This window comes from Ictidomys tridecemlineatus, chromosome 4 (assembly GCF_052094955.1).
Source record: "Ictidomys tridecemlineatus isolate mIctTri1 chromosome 4, mIctTri1.hap1, whole genome shotgun sequence".
In the NCBI taxonomy this organism is placed as follows: domain Eukaryota; kingdom Metazoa; phylum Chordata; class Mammalia; order Rodentia; family Sciuridae; genus Ictidomys; species Ictidomys tridecemlineatus.
The window spans coordinates 206192397-206213532 of record NC_135480.1 but is presented as its reverse complement, the minus strand read 5'-3'; the positions used below and the strand labels follow the sequence as shown (position 1 = coordinate 206213532).

Genomic DNA, 21136 nt, shown 5'->3' with positions numbered 1-21136 from the left:
GGCAAGGGGACAGCAGCGGCCCCTCCCCAGACCCCTGGCCTATTCGGGGTCCCCGGCCCGCCTCCTCCACAGAGCTGCTGGGACTTTCCTGCTGCAGAGTGGGCCAGAGGGCTCTGCCAGTTGGGCACAGCCTGGGTCGGCCTGGGCCGGAAGACAGGGCTGACGAGACTTGGAGGGGGTTAGGCTGAAGCTGCACCCCAGGCAGCCCTGCTGGCCGGTCATCCACTCTGCCCTGGCCCCACCCCTCTTGGGCCACCACCAGACCCCTCAGCCTGGGTCCCCACCCTTCTCAGCTGTCCCCAGGTGCCCCACAGAAAGCACCAACAAGGAGTCTCCAGTGCCTCTGCTGAGCCGGGGTTCCCTTCCCGGGTCCTGGCCTGCCCCCTCCCACCCACTTGCCTCTGGCCGCCTGCCTCCCTCCGGTCCAGCTGCTTCCTTTTAGACCCGCCCCCACCCACCCTGAGCTCTGAGGATGAGACAGGACTCTCCCTCCTGGAGGCTCCTCCCTTCCTCCTCCTGACGGTGTCTGCTCAACACCCCTCCCTGGGAAACACCCTTGGCCTCTGCAGGTGACTCCGCAGCCTCCACCAGTCTTTCCAGGTCGGCTTCCTTTCATGTCTGTGTTCCCTCCACACTGTGCTCTGGGAGGGCAGGCAGAGCCTGGTGCACGCAGAGGCCTCAGTTAGGGTTTGCAAGTGACGTCTCCTTAGTGGATGCCTCCGGGTACAAGGGTACAGCAGGTCTCAGGAGTGGACACAGCGTCAACATGGATGGGGATTGCCCAGGCAACAGATGCCAGTCAGGGCCCTCCAGGTTTCTTCCTGCTGCTCTCTGAGGAGCAAAGCAGTCATGCATGGCAGAGGAAAAGGGCAAAAAGTTGCTGGGCATGTCCCACGGGCACACCTGGGCAGGTGCAGGCTCTGGATGAAGCCCTGGCGGGGGCGGGGCAGTAAGGTTTCATTGATTTATATTCATTCACTTATTCATCAACTATTCATCAACTATTTCTGAACAAAGTAGCCCTGGAGAAGCAGCTTTTAGACCTGGCTGTCTGCCAAAGTACCTGAAGGGGAGAGGGAGACACTATTCCTGGACCCCAAAGCCAGAGATTCTGCTCCAGATTGAACACAGGCTAATCAACCAGTTAACCAGCCAGAGCCCAGGGAGGGGCCCAGAAGTGCAGCGGGATCTGGGAGGCTGGTGCAGTTGATGGGAAGAGGACACCCTGCTGTCCTAGCTGTCCTGCCGTTAGCCTCCTCTTATAGTAAGAGAGTGGAAGCCCCCAGAGGCCAGGCACTTACCTAACCTCACATTTCTGGTATCCTGGGCACTCTAACCCCTGGTGGGAGCCCAGAGGAACTGCCCCTGGCTTGGTCCACCCAGGCCAGTGGGGGATTTGGCTGGGTGGTCAGGAAGGCTCCCGGGGCAGTGGGGTTCAGCAAGGTGCAGCTGGCCAGGCGGGCCAGGCATGGAGGGCCCTGCGGTGGAGGGTCAAAACACAGGCTGCAGGGCAGGGCCGGAGCATGGCGGGGAGCAAAGGAGATAAGGCAGGGAATCCAGGGCTGGTGGGCCGCCCTGAGTGACAGTTGGCACCTCCAGAAAGGCCCTAGCTCCAGCGGCAGTCTCCTCGCAGGAGGAGCAGTTAAGAACCTGGGTACAAGGGCCAGAGACTCCAGGCTGCCCCTCGTCTGACTGAGAGCCTGGGGTTCGGACACCAGGAAGGCTTCGAGAGCCAGGCAGGCAGAGGGGCGCTCTCCCTCTCTGGACTTTGAATTTAAAACAACAAGATGCTTGAGGCTGGGAGGTGGGGGCCTCCATCAGTGGTTCTCAAACTTGGCTGCACAAGGGCCACCTGGGGAGTTTTAGTAAGTCTGGAGGTCCCCCTAGGGCCTGCTGCAGCTGGGCTGGGGGGCAGCCTGGGCAGGGGGCATGATGGACCCCCGTGGAGGCCATCTCCAGGGGTGAGGAGGCCCCGCCTCCTCCAGTGCCACTGGTCCCAGCTGCCCACCTGAGGTTGGGCCCTTCAGGAAGACCACCCAAGGATGAGGAGGTGTGGGACGGGTCACTCTGAAACCCCCTCCCCGTCCTGCTGTGGAGACACCTTTACCCCCGCAGTGGCGCCAGGGCAGACTCCCTGGGGAGCCCCCGCAGAGCATCAGGGACCCCCTGCGGCAGGTCCTGTGCATGGACTGACTATGGCCACCCTCGAGGCTGCGGTGTGCACCCAGAGGTGAGGCTGCTCCCTCGAGGACCCCAAGGGGGCAAGGGTCCACCTCGGAGTGGCCAGTGACAGCCCTCAGCCCTGTGTCTTACCCTCCTTGCCCCTGTCCCAGGCCACCAACCCCCAGGAAGCCAGCGTGAGAGGGTAGGGGCTTCCCGGTGCCAGGCAGACGCCAGGCACCCCTCTGGCTACTCCCCCATCCTCTATTTTTAGGTCCATTATCGTCCACTCTCGGTGTAGTTTCCCCCACTCCTTCCCCAGAAAAACAGCTCGGGTTCCTCCCGGCAAGCCGTGGAGCCTCCCCGGAGCTGGCGCGTGGGAGCGTGCGCCTGCCAAACAGACATGAAATCAGTGAATTATCAAATAAGTGGATTAGCAGACTCCACCACGGCTCAAAGGGCAGGGGGCGGGGAAGTGCCAGCATCGCTCCTCCCTGACCCCCTTCCTCCTGGCTGACAGGGACAGGGTGCTCACCTAGCGCAGGGCAATAGCACCTCCATCTATTGGGCACAGGCTGAGGTGTCACAGGGATTCACATCAGCGATGCAACCTGGCCAGGGGGTAGGGGCTGGTCTAAGCAGCCCAGGCTGGAGATGCCAACCTCCTATACTTAGAAGCTGTGTGACCGGGGGCCAGTGGCTTAACCTCTCTCAATCTGAGACCACTCATTCCAAACTGGCGTTCATTTAAAGCTTTCTGTGAGAATTCAATGAGCCACTTTAGGTTAAGTGCTTAGTATACACTTGGCATGCAATAAATGTTAGCTGCTGCTGCTCCCAAGAATAAGAGAGTGTGGAATCAAGAAAATTTTCAGACAATGGGGACCAGTCAGTAACAAGAAGACAAACCTTAACTACTCTGAGCTTGAAAGCCCCCAGAGGCCAGGATCCTCAGGCTGGATGGCTGACCACAGGCTCTCCAGGTGGACTGGGCTGTCTGGGAAGTCCCCACCAGTGTTTGCAACCTCGTGTGCAGGTGCAGGGGTGAGCCTTTGCATGGATGAGTGGCGCGTCTTCTCAGAAGGGCCTGTGACCCCTAAAGTCGCGAGCCTCCCGCACTGGGGTTCTGCTACTGGGACAAGCTGGCCTCCTGCCTTTGGCCCCCGGGTCTTCCTGGGTGTCAGCAGGCATTGTTTTCTGCTTCTCTCTCTCTCCCTCCTTGAGCAGCAGAATCCAGAAATCCAGAAAAGAGGGGCTCTGAGGTGGACACACAGGCAGGGAATCTTCACCCCAAAGCGGGAGAGCCTTGGGTGAGGCCACTCAGCTCCTGGCAGCCAGTGCACAGGGGAGCCCCGTCCCCCTGGAGGCTGCAGGGTGGTGCCAGGTGCACAGCTGTTGGCAAAGGTTCCGGTTGGTGCTGGCAGGGCAGGGGACAGGGCAGAGACAAGGTGCCCTCTGGACAGCTGGCTTCTCCTGCTGCCACCTGCCTTTGGCTGCTCTGGAGTCCTAAGGGAAGCTCCAGAGTCTGCAATTCCGCAGTGGACCCATTCGCTCTCTGCAGCCTGGTGGCCAAGGGGCTCCGCGTGGCCCATGGGAGCTCCCGGGACACCCGTGGCCGACGTACTGGCCTCCCCGTCACCTTTTGCCCAACAGCAGACGTCTGTTCCCGCGGAGGGGACGAGGCTGGACGAGGCTCACTGCTCTGATTTCCCTGGCCGGCCCTTGGAGTCAAGTGGACAAATGACTTGAGCAGCAGAAAGGAGCAGAACAGGAGGCTGAGGAGGCCCTAAGGACTCAAGACAGAGTGCTCGGGAGGAGGCGGGTCCTGGCAGAGCGGCTGCAGGACTTTCACGGGGGAGGGGCAGCTCTAGAAACCTCTAGGTTTGGATCTGGAGGGACGTCATCATGGGGAGTTCAGCTCCTTCAACCGAGGAGGCCCCTTTGTGGTGCCTACCATCAAGGCCGCCATTCAGACTCTCAGTCATAGAACCAGGTAGGGTGGGACAGTGGTCAGGGCCCTGGGGACATATCCTGGCTTTGGCTGTGCCATCTGGGCCTCCCTTTCCTCATCTGCAGCACTGTATTAGCTGTTGGTCTTGGTGAGAAGACAAAAGGCCACAACACGGGGCACACTGGAAAGCTCCAGCAGGTGGCTATAGAAGGTGCCCTCCCCAGGCTCCAGCTCTCCAAGCTCCTGCTGACCACACGCCACCCAGACCCGGTGGCAGACCATGGAGAATGCATCTGTGCAGCCATTGCTGATACACCCATCACCACCCTGTCCCACCTCACCCCGGACCCTGCCACCTGTCACAGAACATTCTCTCCTTGTCACCTTCATGGTGCTGCCACCAAGGGGGACCATGGCTTACAGATGGGCTGGGAAAGGGACTCTTGGTCCCCTTGGGCTTGCAAGAGCCAGCTCCAAGCATGTCTCCACTGACAGGTGACAAGATGGCCCAAAAGAGAATGTGTTAACCTCACCCACCTTGCAGGAGCAGGTGCAGCACCCCAGTGGACACAGCTGACCTCCAGGCACATATCCCATGTCCCCCCACTGATGCCACCATGAGAAGTCAAATCTAGGGCACGAGTGGATGGATGAGGGCCTGGTGTGAGATGCCTCCTGTCCCCAGGCTCCACTCACTCCTGGGGAGCCCAGGGCTATGCTGGGGCCGCTGGGCCTCTCTGCTCCCTCTCGGGGGCTGAAGGAAGTCACTCTGGGCTGTTTCCTGGGAGGAATGGGAGGCCCTGACTCGACCCCTCGGTGCCTTTGCTCTGTGCTCCCAGGAGCCTACAGAAGGCCACCTGTGGCCAGGTCCAGGCTCCCACTTCCCCCTGGGCAGCCAGCTCCATTTCCATTAGCTCACAAATATTGGGGTCCCCTGGTCTTAGGCAATCTCTAGGACCGCCCCTAAGCTGCACTCTGAGAGGAGGGACAAGAGGCGTGAGGTCAGCACCTACCACGTCCAGTACTTTCTGCATGGCCAGGGGGCAGGTACAGAGTCTGGCTCTGTGGGGACACGAGGGGCACAGGTGGAAGCTGGGGAGATAGTTGGAGACCAGAGGGGAGTCACAGCATCCCACCCCAGTGGCCCTCCTTTGAGGGTCAGTCAGCATCTCAGCCTAAAAGGTAAACCAGGGAAAGGCAGGAGAGGAAAAGTGGGGGGCGTTGTGGGAGCGTTTGGCTCCCTGCCCCCGGCCCTCAGGCCTCGCCACAGCACAGTCACTACCTGCCTGGGATCCGAGTTGGAACCTCAATGCCACACCTCAGTACTGGAGTCTCAGTTTCCGCATCTGTGAAGTGGGCACAGGAGGATAGCAGTAGATTCTTCCAGGCAGGATATCTGGGAGGGTTTGATGAAGGACTGCACACAGGATGCTCACTGCTTTGATGAACAGATCTGAGAGTCCAGAAGTGAATTCACACACCTATGGCCAGCTGACCCTGGCGAGGATGCCAAGAACATCGAATGGGAAAGACCAGGCTGTTCAGCAAATGGTGCCAAAAACACCAAATAGCCACATGCAAGGAAAACACGGGGCCCCTGCCTCACACCAAACACAGGAACTAGGTCCCAGCGGACCAGAGACCTAAACATAGAGTTGCAGCTATAAATGCTTTAGAAGAAAACATAAGAGTAAAGGCAGGACCATACTTTTGGCTCTGGTTTCTCAGATAAGACACCAAAGCACAAGCAGCAAAAGGAAAAAAAAAATCCACAAACTGGACTTTACTAAAATTAAAGATTTTGTGCACCAAAGGATATATCAAGAGATGGCAAAGATCATCCACAGAATGGGGGAAATATTTTCAAATATATATTTGCTATGGATAAGGGTCTAGTATTCAGAATATATAAAGAGCATGTACAACTCAACAACAAAAAGAATCCAATGAAATAGTGGGCAAAAAGACTTAAATAAATAGACATTTTCCCCAAAGAATAGACAAATGGCCAATAAGCACTTGAGAAGACACTCCACAGAGAAATGCAAATCAAGACCATAATGAGATACTACTTCACACCCACCAGGCTGGCCACATTGGATGATTCCATTTATATGAAATGTCCAGAGTAAGTCATCCACAGAAGCGGAAAGGAGAGCGGTGTTGCAGGGGTGGGAGGGGGGATCAGAGTGATGTTGAATCCTACGGGTTTCACCGTGGGGGAAGGAAACGTCCTGGACTAGCCCCAGTGGGAATGTGCTAGAGGGCCACGTGGTAGAGAGGCTAATCCAGCCCCACACCCCTGTGGCACAGTTGGGGAAACTGAGGCTCGGGGCTTGGCTCGGTCTCCCTGGGCTGGGCCTGGAACTCCGGGGCGCGGGCACCTGCCACGGGTACCCTGGCTGCCCCTGCCGGCAGTTGGTGTGTGCGCAGGGAATTAGAAACACATTTCATATGTTCAAGCAAATCTGCTGCTGCTGAAAACAAATCAGATCCCACAAAGCCGCGGAACCGCTCTTGCTCCTCTGCCATTCCTGCGTCACCCGGGGCATCCACACTGCGTGGGGGCCCCGGCCAGGCCACAGGTGGGCCAGCCTCCATCCTGTCTGGTGCTAGAATCAGGTCTGCCGTCCGCGCTGTTGCTGGGGTGGACACATGTGGGAGGGGAGGCAAGGGGCCACCTTGTGTGGCCTGGTCAGCTGAGGCTGCCGTGCTGTGGGTGGCTCTCACCTCCGCCCCTCCTCCACCCTCCTGCTCTTACAGCCCTGGGCCTAATCCCTCCTAACTGCAGAGAGTGGACGGCACAGATGGAAGAAGGGTGACTCCCGCCCGCCCTGTCCCTGCAAGAGGACCCTGGGAGGCCCTGGGATATTCTTGTGTCAAGTGGCACGGTGACATTCCTGCTCACAGCCCTGCAGGGACCTGGATGGGGTGCCAGGGGGACGGCCTGTCCACCCTCTGTCATCCACACACGCCCTGTCCTCTGGGTCCTTCGGCCTGGCCCCCATTTCTTGGAAACTTGCAGGACCCCAGTCTGAGCTGGAGGCCCACACCTGGGCGGCCTGCCTGGCCTTCAGGGTCATCTTCTGCCTGTCACCTTCTCCCCCTTTTGCCCCTCTAGCTACATTCGAGAAGGAGAAAAACTAAAACGGTCAAACAGTCCTTTTTTCCCCTGGGCATTCATTCTGCGCAGGCGCCCAGCCGAGGGCTCCACACGCCTGTTCCTTCTCAGTCCTCAGACTCCTTCCAGGTTGTGGAAACATCGTTCCCATTTTCAGATGTGAAAGCCAAGGCTGGAGTCTCAGGGACTGAGCCAAAGTGCCCCAGCGCAGAAGGGGAGGACGTGGCGGGGCCTGTGGGGCCCATCCCAGCGCAGCAGGGAGGGCTGCGGGTGAGCCCCCACAGCCTGCCCCAGGGCACACGGGAGCAGCTCGCCATAACCGCCCAGAAACGCCCAAAGGAGAATCCACCCAGACCAGCGTCGGGAGTGGAACGAGGAGGGGCCGGCAGAGTGGCCCAAGTCTCTAACCCTCTAGAAAGATGTCTCTTCCAGGCCTTTTGGGTCCCCACCGTACCCCAACTGAGCAGCCCCCACCCTCCCTGGGGCATCTGACCCAAACCTGCTCCATGAGAAGGGCCAGAAAACAAAGATCTGACCCCGTGGGCCCGCGGGCTGGTGCTCGGTGACAGTGCCCCATCTCCTCATGTCTGCTCCTGGGCTGGAGACATCACTGTGCAACAAGATGTCACCTCGTGGAACTATTCTTGTCCTAGGCTGGGCCCTGCCTCGGGCACTTCAGGAGATTGAGAGCTGAAGCTGAGGGTGAGCAGCTCAGTGCCCAAAGGCGCTCGTGGAGGCGGACGAAGACAGAGCTGTGCAAACCCAGGCTACATCGACTGCAAACTTGCCGGAGCAGGGGCTGCAGCGGTGAGGAGCAGGGGCTTCCTACTGGAAAACCCCAGTTCTTCCTTCAAGACAGCTTCCTCTTCCAAGAAGCCTCCCTGGATCTCACCATTCCTCCCATCCACCCATTTGTTCTATCCACGTGCAATGGGCAAGGACTGCAGAGGTGACCTGCCTTCGAGGAGTTTCCAAGGGGAAGCAAACATCTGCAGGTAGAGCACAGGGGCTAATAGGTAGCATAAATTGAGCATCTGCTATGTGCCAGGCCCCGAGCTCCCGACAGGCCCCCTGTGCATGGTCTATTAATAGCCATGACTTGAAGAAACCAGGCTCAGAGAGGCTAAATCTCATCCTGAAGGTCACATAGAATGGATTCCAATCTCTCTCTGGAGTCTCATTACATGAAAAGTTCAGTGTTCATCCATTTCCACGTGGACAGAGCAGGATGATCAAGACTGGAGAGGAGATAAGACTCAAACCTCGCACTAGAACAGAATTCACACTGTCAGTTAAGCCCCTGCAGACTTTGAGAGGTGTTTTCTTCTCCCAGGAAGGCATGGGGGCAGTGATGATTGTATCCCTTATTACAGATGGGAAAACTGAGGCTTGGAGAATTTGAATGACCCACTCCAGGTAATGGAACCTGCAGGTGGCAGTGCTAGGACACGAGCTTACAGCTTGAATTCCAGACTTGTAGCTCTTGCCAGAATATAGTGCTGTCTCTCCCTCTCTGGAACCTTTCCCAAGTCTCAGAGTGCAGCCCGGGTCCCAGCGATGGCAAGGTCCCTCATGCACCTGGGGATTCCAGTTTGTAGCCCCGTGCCTTTCTCAGGACCCTCTGTGCCCCTCCTGCCTGCCTGTTCTCCTCTCTCCTAAACCTACAAAGATCCCACAGGACCCACAGATCTCCTTCATCAATAACAGGCTTCACCTCCATGAACCAGCAGACTCTGCGTCTATCCAGCAGAATCCTCTGGCTCTCTTGTTAAAAAAAAATAAGAAAATGCAGATTCTAACCCAGCAGGTCTGCGGCAGGGCCCTAGATTCTGCACTTCTAACCTGGTGAGGCTGGTGCTGCTCAGAGGTTGGAGGACTAACTCTGGGTAGCAGGGGTGTGGCATGGGGCCTGGGCAGGGTAGGCTGACCCAGTCTCTCACCTGAGTCTCAAGGGGTCAACTTTCATCCCCGTGGCATACAGGGTGCCCCCTTGCTCCCATGGGAGCACAGGTAACTGGCAGGTGGCCTCTTGCAGAGCACCACGGGGCTGCCCTCAGGCCTCTGCACGCCCTCTCCATCCCAGAGGGGCCTGGGAGCAGCAGTTGCCTTGGGAGGGTGAGCAGCCTGTGCCGGCTGAGCCCTGTCCTCCTCCCAGCCCGGGGAACTGCGGGAGGGGCTCGCCTCTGCTCCCCGGCAGCCCTCATTGAAATTTTGTCCTTGCCCAAGAATCCTCGGTTGAGAGCTCATCCCTATTAATTCTCCTTGTGCATTTAGAGCCAATAGGCTTTTATTTATTCATTTATCTTGTCTTTCATCTCCCTCCCCTTCCTCACCAGGCTGGAATTTACAATTTGGTTCCCAGGTGGCCTTGTCGGAGGACAGGCGGGAGGCCTGGGAGAGAGGGTCTGCACGCAGGATCTGAAGACAGCGCTGCCCCTCGGCCCCTCTTAAGTTCTGGGCTCACGCCTAGGACGACTGCAAGCTGGGACAGGCAGGCCCACTTCTGCCAAAGGAGGGGCGCAGGGGAGCAGGGACCCACTGAACCTTGGCAAGGCAGAGGGGTATCGGGTGGGCTGGCTGCCGCTCTGACGCCCCCTGGTGGCTGATGAGCCACCTGCTCTGACTGGAGGCGTTTAGAGACTCCCTGGGCAAGAATGCTCTCTGCCTGCTGCCTGGAGACTGGGAATGCAGGGTGTGGTGTCCTCAGGCTGGAGAAAGGCAGAGAACTCCAGGGAGGGAAGGAAGGAACGAGGGAGGGAGGGAGGAGGGAGGAAAGGTGGGCAGAGCCACAGGAGTAACAACAATAGTGATCACCTAGTAGCAGTCACTGACCGTGGGGCACCTACTTGGTGCCAGCAAGTGCCAGCGCATGCATGGCCAGGCTGTGTCCTCCCACCAGCACTGTGACCCTCCTCAGTACTGTCTCCATCGAAAGAGGAAGAAACAAGGCTCAGGGAGGTCAGAAGCTCAGAGAGGGCGGACTGTGCCACCTGCAGGTGTGCACATGACCAGCTACAGACAAGTTCCTGGCCTGCCCTCTACACAGGGTGACCTTGACAGGACTTAGGCAACCCTTCCTAATCCCTAAGGAGGGATCAGAACAGGCCTCACCCTGAGGCATCCTAGAAATGATTAAATGGGAAATGCCGGGGACCTGTCCAGGAGGGGCCATGGTACACAGTGGTGCTACGTTTGAATCCAGACTGGAGGTGACCTCACCTCCCTGCAGAAGCCAGCCTCCACCTGCCGGCAGCCTCCCAGACTCATATTGTGTCCACATTTGTAATCAAAGGCAGAGCCGTCATGAAATATTCACATCCACCAAACAGGTGGCACGACGCTGAGGACTTGGCCACGCGGGGTCTCTGGATGCTGACCTTCCTCCCTGCGCTCTTCACCTGCCTTCCAGGAAAGGAGCGGAGGGGGAGGAGCGCTCCTTCAAGACCCCAGGGCTCAGGTTCGGCCAGCATCAGGACCTGTAGGGGTACCGCCGCCCCGGGAAGCTGAGGGGGAGGCAGGGCAGTCCAGGGCCAGGGGTCCCTCAGAGCTGGCTTTGACCAGGAGAGGGCCTCGGACTAGCGTTTGATGGTCATCATCACCCCTTAATCCCTGGACTGGAAGTCCCTCCTGTGAATTAACTGTCCCACTCCCCTGCCATAATAAGACCATAATAAATACTTAAGAGGAAAAAATAAAGCTGAGGCTCTACACAAGGAGCAGAGGTTGACTTGGCCAGGGAGCAGGTGGACCAAGATGTGGACTCAGAACCAGGCTCCCGGCTTGGCCTTAACCCTGACTTTCAGGGCCCAGCCCCCTGGCCTGTCCCCGAGCCAATGTGGCCCTGTGGTCCCCATAGCAGTGATGCCCAAGGACTATGCGATCCAGCCCTGGCTCCCAGCCCTGTGCTGCTTCCCCCTCCCTCCCCAGTTGGCCCTGGCCCAGCCACCACCCACGGTGACAGCCTTATCTCCACTGACAAGCCCACGTGGGAACCGACCTTCCCAGGCTGCTCTGTGCTGGGACTGAAGATGTCCCACGGGACTGAGAACTTCAGGAAGCCCAGGTGGGAACCAGGTGGCCCTGCATAACCCCAGAGGCCTGGTGGCTCCCCCAAGGACATTCAGAGACACCAGCCACCTGGAAGATGACTCTGAGCCCCTCTTGTGGCTGCAGCCTGGTGCCCTACCCAGCTTCCTGCTGGAGGGTGGGGGGAGGCCGTTTAGCTCAGCCACTTGGGAGCCAGACACTCAGCGGGAATCACAGCTCCACCACCTCCTGGCGTGAGACCCTGGCTGCGGGCCTTTGCCTCTGCTGACGCTGGAGTGCCAACAGCTAACACCTCAGGGGACTTGCTCTGTGCCCAGCCCTATTGTGAACAGATGTTCCTCAAGCCACCAACTCCTTCCAACTACCCTATGAGTGTGCTCCATTAGTGTGCCCATTTTACAGATGGCAGAACAGAGTCTAGAGATGTCGCTGGTCTGGAGGCCACCCCCTAAACCTGCTACTTTATATGACAGAGAATCGGGCTGGCAGAGCCTGGGGGTCTGGGGGGACTCCAGCCCCATCTCTGCTATTACTGCGTTGCTAACATTCCCCGAGTGCCAGTACATTCTGTATCCTCTGACTGGAGACTCAAGGGACAAGGCCAGAATGCCTCCCTTCCCCTGACCTATCTGTGACTGTGGTCATCACACACAGGGATGGGACTACAAAGGTCACTGCTGCCCCATCCCTCCCAGTCTGACCCTGCCTTCCTCTTTGAATCCCTTCTTGCAACCCTTTTCTGCAAAGCGCCAGCTCTGTGCTGGCACACGCTGGCCTCATAGCTGTCCGATGGATTGGGCTGGGTGGACAAGGAGACTGCGCAGGGGAAGGGAAGAACCCAGGCAGGTCCAGTCCACGCTCACTCACTCGCCCAGGGGCAGATTCCCTACCGGGAGGCGGGGCTTACCTTTGAGGCTGCAGAACTGGGAATACTACTCTCTTCCTGAGAGAAAACCATCCTGTGGTCAGCTGGCCAAAACTGCCCTGACCCCAGAGAGTGTCACATGACCCAAGGGCTGCTAGGCTTTGCCCATTTCCAAGGTGAGACAAAGGCCTGGTCCCAATCCAAGACACAGGAGTCAGCCTTGTGACTTGGCCCTCCTGCTGGGTTCACCACCCCAAGGGTCTGACCCAGGCCCCCTCCCCTGCGGACTGAGCCAGAGATCGGCTGGGGGTGCACTTACATGGGAGCAGAACCTCTCAGGGGGGTCTCCACACGTGATGCCCGAGGGCTCCACCTTCACCCTGACGTAGTCCTTCAGACGCATTGCCTTGGGCTGGCAGGCGTAGAACTCCCAGGTGGGGCCCTCATCCGTGGTCACCCAGGATTTGCAGATGTCGTAGTCCCCAGAGGCCAACGGGAGGCAGTGCAGGAAGAGAGCCAGCAGGTGCAGCATGGCTGCTCAGTCCGCAGGGGCACGGCCCAGAGAGGCCCTGGAGAGGCAGCGGCGGGGTCAGCTGGGACTCGCAGCCTCAGCATGGAAATGCCACATCTACCAGGCGATGGCAGCTGGGATGTCCCAGAGCCTCAAGCACTGCAGGTTTGCAAACAGTGAGGAGCTTGTTTTTTCCGAAAGGCCGATACAGAAAATTCAGAGCCAGCGTTTCTCAAACTGCTGATGGACAGATCAAAAAGTTGCCCGTAACTTTGCGTCCTTGTAACCTTGGCATTCCACCTCCCCCGGAGGTGGATCTGATCAAATCAAGCCGACTCTCAAATTGTGACAGTGGATGGAAATGGGATAAGGAGACAATCCACAGGGATCCGGCATGGGGCTGGATCAGATTGCTTTTAATTTTTGTCCTTCCAATCAATCCAGGTCTTTAAAAGGCCCTTAACGTGGGATGTGCTCAACACAACTGCGTACGTAACAAACCTCCAGCCTGCATTGTAAAGATAAAATAAAATCAGAAGGTATACATGTTAGGTATACGTGTTCCCTCTTTGGGACTGGACTTGGCATCTCAGTCCAATAAAAGAGATTTCTTTTCATTTGGACAAAAGTATCAACAACTGGGCAGCTGGACTGGAAATAAAAAGCAACTGAGGTGTTAACCAGGCAGGCTGTTTGGCTCTGCTTTGGTGGGGACAGGCACTAATGGGGGCCAGCTGACCTTGGCTGGTAGCCACCAGCAACTTATCAGCAACTTATTAGGAAGTTCCTGAGACTCCAGCTCTCCATCCACCCAGAATCCCAGGGTCTGGCTTGTCTTTCATTGTAAGAAGGGAGGAGAGAGGAGAGAGCAGGAGCGCTCATTAGCAACAACACCTGCAACAAATTAAAAGAGGGGAGATTAGGGATGTATAAGAACAAAAGCTCTCTGGCAGAATGTGCAAAAAAATGAGGCTGCATTAGCAAGATCTCCCGAGAAAACTGGGTTATTTTTATTAATATTGGAGTTGCACATTTGGAGATTGGGCACGTTATTAAAAAGGTGAGGTGTTTTCTCACCATTCATGGGTGCAGCAGAAGTGTCTGCCCAAGGGCCACAGGCCCAGGCGCCAACAGTTAATGGTTGCTTTAAAATACCACGCCCTGCAAGTCAAAGTGTCAGAGTTGTTAAAGGAGGCGGGGAGACTGTAACTATAGGTGCAGATGAGGCCACACCTACAGGTACAGAGTGGGCCACGTGTGGCCAACAAAGAAACACCAGGCATTGACAACTACCTCTTCAATCGCAGGTACAATCTGAAATGGCGACTTTAATTTTTTTAACAGTAAGAAACTAAGATATCGAAGACTTCCACAGAAATGATAATGTTTTGTCATATCAGATTTTCTGATCAAGGCCAACATTTTGCAATCATCTTTGAAGGGTATTACTATAAATGGATCACTATTAGGATGACTGCTTTACTATTTTAAGTCTCTGGTAATTATTTAAAAACCAAAATAGATATAACTAATACAAATGTTACTGGGAAACACATGGCTCGGATGATGTGGTGATCCCAGGCACTTAATACATCACCAGGACAATCCAAGTCCAGTCAGCAGCATGGAAGCCTAGCCCAAAGAACTGGCCAACAGGGCAAAGGTTACTGCAATGAGTCACAGCACAAAATGTCTGTGTTATTAATTATTTTGGATGTTACGCCCATGATTATGCATTTCAATTCCCAAATCATGCAAATGGCAGCCTGACTCTTCATCTGACATCCTTTTGAGCCACTGTTCACGGGCAGTCTCTGGGGAGTTAACTATATTTTCATGAAGCCCCACTTATCCCCAGATACAAACAATGGCTTGCCAAAAATGAGAAACTGAAGGCCAGACACTGCCTGCCTGGGTGCTGAGCTTGTCTGCTCTGGGAGAAGTCCCTAGCAGGCCACCTGATCTCCAGGCCCAGAGCGGGACTCATCCATCTGCGTTAAGTGGGCCTCTGCCCCTCTCTCCGGATGAAGGTCTCCTAATGCAGATGAATGAGGACCCAACCAGGACCACATTTTCCCGTTTCACCCCTGGCTGTTGAGAGAAACCTGTTATAGAGTCAGCCCGGCCTTGAATGCGCTCCTTGCTAGAAAACTCCCAGAAAGAACGTGCCCAGGTCTATTTTTACAACCTGAGAAAATGTAGTAAAAATAAAATAGCTCGGCCGGCAGAGGTTTGGACGCCTCTACCAGAGCTCGGAGCTGCCCAGAAAACAGCATGCCCCTAATTAATTCTTCTAGAAGCTGACTCCCGACTGTTCCCTAACAGGTAGGGAGCTCCTGATGGCTAGGGACGACCAGGGCGCAGGGCTGCGGCTCTCAAGGAGGGCTCAGCTTCGGGCTTCAGCCGCAGGACCAGCCTGGCCGGGCTGGGATGGCGCGGGGCGCGAGGCAGGCTGAGGAGGCGGCGAAGCTCAGCCTGGAGGCCGCGTGCGGGGCAACTTGCAAATTTATTAATTGCTTTGCAGTTTTGTTGACTTAAATGCCACGCATTCCCTGGAAAACGGAGGGGGGGGGCAACAACAACAAAATCTGCCAGGGGAAAATGTGTTTACAACCAGTCAATCAACTGGGCGTTGATTGCGTTGCTGGCATCGCAGGGGGAATTGTGAGCTCAGCGCTCGAATATTACAGTCGGCTTTTGCCAAAAAAGCAAAAAGGGGAGGGGGAGAGAGCCGCAAGAACCCCGGGAATAAGGAGGCGATGGCAGGGAGAAGCCGGCAAGGGAGGTTTCAGAGTAAGAGGTTGTATCCTGGTGGATCGTTTTCTCCTTGGAAAATAAATCTTCACCTGATATTATTAAGAAACTGCAGCTCTCAGAAACAAATAGAATCAATGCGCTTTATTTTCTTTTAAGAGTCCTCGGGAATCAGGGAGGGGCTGATAGCCAGGGTATTAAAACCCGAAAATTAGATTTTATCAGGATTTCTGAACTCAGATTTCTGTCTTATTGAATTAGCGCCTCTCGGAACTGGCTGGGCTCGGGAGCCGGCTTCTCTCGGAGTTGCCGGCTGCGCCCTCGCCTTGTGGGAAACTTGCCTCCGCGGGCGCGGGCCCCTGGGGGATTGGGGAGCGCGCCGCGGGTTCTGGGGGCCCCAGCCCCTCCGACAGGTGTCCTCTTCCTTCCCTGCGGGTCGGTGGAGGGGGTGAAATTTGCTTTGGGGGATATTGGGAGGGGGGACGAGGAGGGATAGCGACCCGAGTCACCTTCCCGTTCCCGCCTCGGAGCTGCCCGGTAGGTGTCCAGCGCTCACCATCGGCTCAATGGGCGGTTTCGGCAGCCCAGGTGTCCCGGCTCCGCAACTGGAGCTTTCTCTGGCCCCGGTTTGCCCCCGGAGCCCTTCTCAGCGGCCAGGGAGCCCTGAAAAGTTGGGGGCGGGGCACGAGCAGGAGGTCGCCGCGGCTGGGGTCGCGCGGGTGGGTCCCTGCGGGGCCGGAGGGCGGGGCCACCTAGGACCGCAAACGGCCAGGAGTGGAGGTCCAGTCTGTGCTTCCGGCCGGCTGCAAACCGTGTGCATTGCACATGGACCAGCCCGGCAAACCCGCCGCGGCTTCTTGCTTTTCCGAAGTTGTGTGCAAACCACGAGAGCAATTGATAATCCAGCCTTTAATAAAGGCCCGGTCAGCATTGAGGGTACCCCCTCATTTAGCATCGTCTCACTTAATTAAAAGACACCGAGCAAAGCGCCCGCGAATTAGTTGCATTCTTTTTCCAGGCGCTGCTGCCAGCAGCGACCCTGTCGCCGCCGCCGCCACCACCGCCACCCACCCCGCCCAGAACTGCGACTTACTCCGGAGCGGGCGGACTCGGAACTCGCGGTCCTCTTCCCGCCTTCTCGCTGCCTCTGCTTCCCCGGGTTCGAGTTCGACTCCGCACAGCGCTCAAGCCGGTCCTTACCTCCGTCCGCCCCCCAGCCCCGACCCTCTACCGCACGGAAAGAAGTTTCCGTCCTTGGCTGGTCAAGAGTTCTCCGTGCAACTCACACGTCCTCCAGTTTGCAGAGATGGGAGGGCACGGGTGGGATAGCTCTGGATGGTGGCGATTAAATTGGGGTGGGGGAGCGGCGCTGGAGAAGAGTTAATTTCCATTTCATAAACAAATCCAAGCATTTTTGCAACGTCCATCCCCGCTCCACACACGCACGCATGGCGGGGAAAGAAGGGGTGGGGGAGCCAGCCAGAAAGACAAGCTACTCCTTTAAGATGCTGCTACAAACGCACACTCACACACCCCTCTCGGGGCCACTCCAGTCCTCCACTAGTAGCAGCCGCTACCAAATAACTTTTGCATCCCAGCCTTCGCTAGGCTGCTTTAAGTGGCTCCAGGGCCCCGGGAGAGCCTGCACGGCCACCAAAGCCCTTTAAAAATGAAACCAGCCTGGCGAGCCGCAGCGCCTCTGCCCCCGCTCGCCTCCCGGGCTCTCCCGGCCCGCCTTACCCCGGCTCGGAGTGGCTTCCCGGAGCGGAGACCCGGGAGGCCGAGGACCGCCACCCTCTGGCGCTGCGCCTCCCCTCTGGATGGCGCTGGGTGGGGGCGAGGGCCGGAGGGCTGCGCGCCGGTGCTCCTTCCCCGCGCCGCTCCGCCGCCGCCGTGGCCGCCGCGCCGCCGCCGTCAGATCGGGGCTGGGGAGCCCTCCGGCCGCCGGGGGGGCCGCCCGCAGCCGTCCCGGAGACGCGGGCCGGGGGAGGGGGCCGCCCGCGCCGCCCGCATCGCCCGCCCGGGCCGAGCGGGAGGTCGCCGCTAACAAGTGCAAACTTTTTGGGTCCCCTGGGCGGCTCCGGGAGGACCCGCGCTCGCGCGCCGGGCAGCCCCCGGCCCGGGTGGGCTTCGCGGCTGCTCCTGGGGGCGCCGGGGCATCCCCCCGGCGCGGCGCGGGCCAGATGGCGGGGCGCTTCACTGCCCCCCTGCACTCGGCTCTAAGTTAATGCCGAGGCTAAATCCTCTTGCCATCACTCACGATCACCATCGGGGCTTTTATCTCTCGGTCTGATCCGGGCTGCGTAACTTCCTCTGTGTGGCTTTAACACACCATCCCACCACGGAGCAACGGTCTTCTTAAAGGTGCAGGAAGAAAATACTGCGAGACTCGGGGGACGCGCCACGGCCCAGGGAGGGGCGCGGCGAGCAGGGGCGTCCCGGCGGGCCCGCGGCCAGGGTGGCCCCAGCAGGCGGCCGCGGGAGCGAGCCTGTGCTGGGGGGTCGCTGCCTACACATCGCCTCGCGGCCCGGGGGCCAGCGGGTCCCTGCGCGCAGAGCGCATCCTCAGCCGGCTCGGGTCAGGCGCGGCGGGCTGCAGTTTCCTTTTCCAAACCCAGGGGCCTGACCGGAGGCCGGCGACCCTGGGTGTGGGAGCTGCCCCATCGGCACCAAGAAGGGGGCCAAGTGAGTCAGTTCCCCCCACCCCCAACAGCCAAGGGCTCAAGGCTGCTCCTCTGTCTCTCTCTCTCTCTCTGTGAAGTGCTGCCACCCAGAAGGCCCCAAGCAGTGGGTAAAGGGGTGGGTGGGTGGATTTGGGGAGATGGGGAGGGGGAGCGAACTGAGCGCACAACCAGAGCCTGAATACCAGCTGACACATCGCCGCCTCCACCCTGATGGGCCCTGCTTTTGACGAAGCCAAGCCGGCTCCACAGGGAGTGCAGAGTAGGGGGGCAGGAGGGGCCTCGCCTGAGGGGATCTCTGCCTCTCTCGGGCCAAGCCTGGGAGGAGGGCGTGGGAGGACTCTTGCAGGGCCCGGCAGAGGCCACTGAGTTGGCAACACTGGGCAGCCCTGCATTCTCCAGCCCCTGGAGATTCCCTGCCAGGCTGCCCTCTGGGGCTATTGGGGGAACTTCCTCCTCCTCCAGTGGCCCCTGTGGGTTTGGGGTTCTCCTGGCCTCCTGGGGTGGGTTCTTACTGCAGTGCCCAAGCAGCCAACACTGTCATTTGGATGCATCAAGAACAAAGAGCCTGAGAGGAGAGAGAGAGAGAGAGAGAGAGAGAGAGAGAGAGAGAGAGAGAGAGAGAGAGAGAGAATGGTCCAAGGTCACAGAGAATGTCAGAAATGGGAGCAAGATATAGCATAAGATAGCATTTCAGTGCCCCACCCCACTGTCACCCTTACCTCCACTTAACCCTTCCTGCTCTTGGTTCCCCCAAAACCTGCAGAGAGGGTCCTACTGCTGAATAACATTTAGACTCTTGTGACAAAGCAGACAGAGTATGCAGAATTAAAAACTGTCATCTGCTATAATAATAATAACAACAACAACAACAACAGCAGCAGCAGCACTCACTTAACACCTGTTTTGTGCCAGGCTCCCTGCAAATGAATTTATGTGCATTATTCATTGATTTCTCCCCAAAGCTTTGTGACTTAGCTCTATTAGGAAAGTCCCAACTTGGAGACAAGCTTAGAGACCTAAGTCACTTGTCCAAGGTCACATAGCTAAGGAAGATTCTGAGCCAGGAGGCAGGGTTTTTGGGTTCTCAGGAGGTGCTGGCTACTGCCTGACTTACTGTTTAACTTGGGGTGTGGCACTGATTGCTTCAGGGCCTCAGTGTCCCCATCTGTGAACTGTGAATGGCAAGCAGTTCCTTTTCCAAGGAGGGGTCAAAACAGGGCTATCCAGTATCTCTGCCACACATACCCTCAGGTCTCTGCCAAGGGAGGTGGGTCCACCCCACAAAGTCATCCAGGAAATCAGATGCAGCTAGCCCTGGCCATGTCCTTCCTGGTCTCAGAGCGTCCAGCAGGAGGAAGCTCCTCCTAGGACAAGAACAGATCTCAGCGATTTGATTTCAAAATATTCAGCCTGTAGGCAGCAGAGAAGGGCACTGTGTGGGGCTCCCGCACAGGCTGAGTGATGACCCGGTAGGCCCTCTGCCTGCTGTTGCCCCAGGCAGGGTCATCAATCCCCAGGAAACGCCTTGCTCCTCTATCACCCAGGGCCTGGATGCTGTCAGGAACAGCCAACGAGACAGGAAGGAGGATGCTTCCTTACTACAGTTCATCCAAGCACAGCCAAGGGACCCGGGTGCATCCTCCCTGCAGTTGCCAGGATGGTTTGGGTGACCCATTTGCAAAGATATTTGCCACTTGAAAAAATTTCCACCTCCTCTCCAGCAGTCCTCCTTCCCAGGGCTCCTCACCTCTGCAGCCAGCTGATGCCAACAGGCTTTTCCAGGGACCTGTTCCAGAACCTGTCTCTGGGTCTCCCCATTTTCAGACCCTGGAAATCATGGGATAGTGGAAGAGCCCTGGACTGGGAGTCAAGATGATGGGCTTGTCTTGGCTTGGTCCCTAACTGGTTGTGTAGATCCCTTCCCTGCTCCCAACCTCAGTTTCCCCATCCACATTAGGAGGAATATGCCCCGGGCAGGGGTTCCCATACTGACAACCTGACTTGACCAAGCTCTGTGCAGCCACCAGGAGATGGTTTTCCTTTCAAGGGAACAATAAGATGCTTTGTTTCCATGCTGGAGAACAAATAGGATTCCAGCCATGTAGGGACCAGGTGGCTGGGGGACATTCATTTCTAAACTGCATTTGGATGTCTCTGGACAAATGACCTTTCCTCAGGAGTAAAAAGATGCTGAGCACCAGGGGCAGGAAAGTGTTAATGAATCTCCCTCCAAAAAACTCATCGCTGGCCCCCCTCTCACCAGCAGCCTGGTGGTTTACTTCATTGGTGGGATTTTGGCTGCACTGTGCAGTTCTCATTTGAATTGTGCATGTGGCAGCTACTATCAAAAAGCATCTGCACGACAAGTATTTAATTTTATTCCACCTATTTTTTTAAAAGGGGCCTGTATATAATTACATATACAATACATGCCCATGTGTAACACATACATAATATGTATACTTGTGGAAAGAGAGGCTTACAAAGGTACACACCCAAATGCACACCAGGGAGCTGGGAGGACTGCAGGCGTTCTCACTGTGTGCTGTCTGCGTTGCTCCCCTCCTTGGGAATAAGGAATGTGCCCGGGATGGACGAGTCACGGGAAAGAATACAGCCACATGCAAAACTAATCCACCAGCTTTGCAATGGGAAAGAACAGATGAGGTCTAGCCCTCTGGGGATTTCAGAGAAAAGACAAATCCTAATGCAGACGGACAATGGGACAGACAGCAAATGAGCTTATAGGGCTGATGAAAGTCAAGTGTGAGCTCAAAGGCCACCCCACCACATCCTCACCCCGGCCTCATTCACACCCTTCACCATCTTACGCCAGATCAAGATTTGGATTCTTCAAGAAACTTTGTCCCCTTGACCTTGAGCAGTTGAGAGGTAGCTGTAGGTAGATGGAAGAGCCCAGGACCTAGCCCAGGCCCATCTTGGGGTTTTGAGACATCAAGCCCCTCACTTGTACAGCCCAGGCAGGGGCGGGCGGAGAGACACCAAGATCCAAACCCAGGCCCTTCCCGGGTGACGCCTCCAG

General features: G+C 57.2%; 1 protein-coding gene across 16 annotated transcripts in view; it reads right to left on the bottom strand.

Annotated features, from left to right (window-relative positions):
• The window catches only part of Ntng2 (netrin G2), a 59780-nt gene extending 41606 nt beyond the window's left edge, over positions 1-18174 (bottom strand). For 3 of the 16 annotated variants that reach the window (XM_078048492.1, XM_078048499.1, XM_078048502.1), the window contains exons 1-2: positions 17150-18173; positions 12464-13163 (exon numbers count right to left, since the gene is read on the bottom strand). In XM_078048492.1, the coding sequence (XP_077904618.1) occupies positions 12464-12676 (213 nt within the window). In that variant the 5' untranslated portion in view covers positions 12677-13163; positions 17150-18173. Of the gene's footprint in view, positions 1-12463; positions 13164-13394; positions 13550-13732; positions 13817-16502; positions 16779-17149 lie in introns of all 16 variants that reach the window. The other 13 variants (XM_078048500.1, XM_078048498.1, XM_078048503.1 and 10 more) reach the window with 10 other exon arrangements.
• Between the last annotated feature and the right edge of the window lie 2962 nt (positions 18175-21136).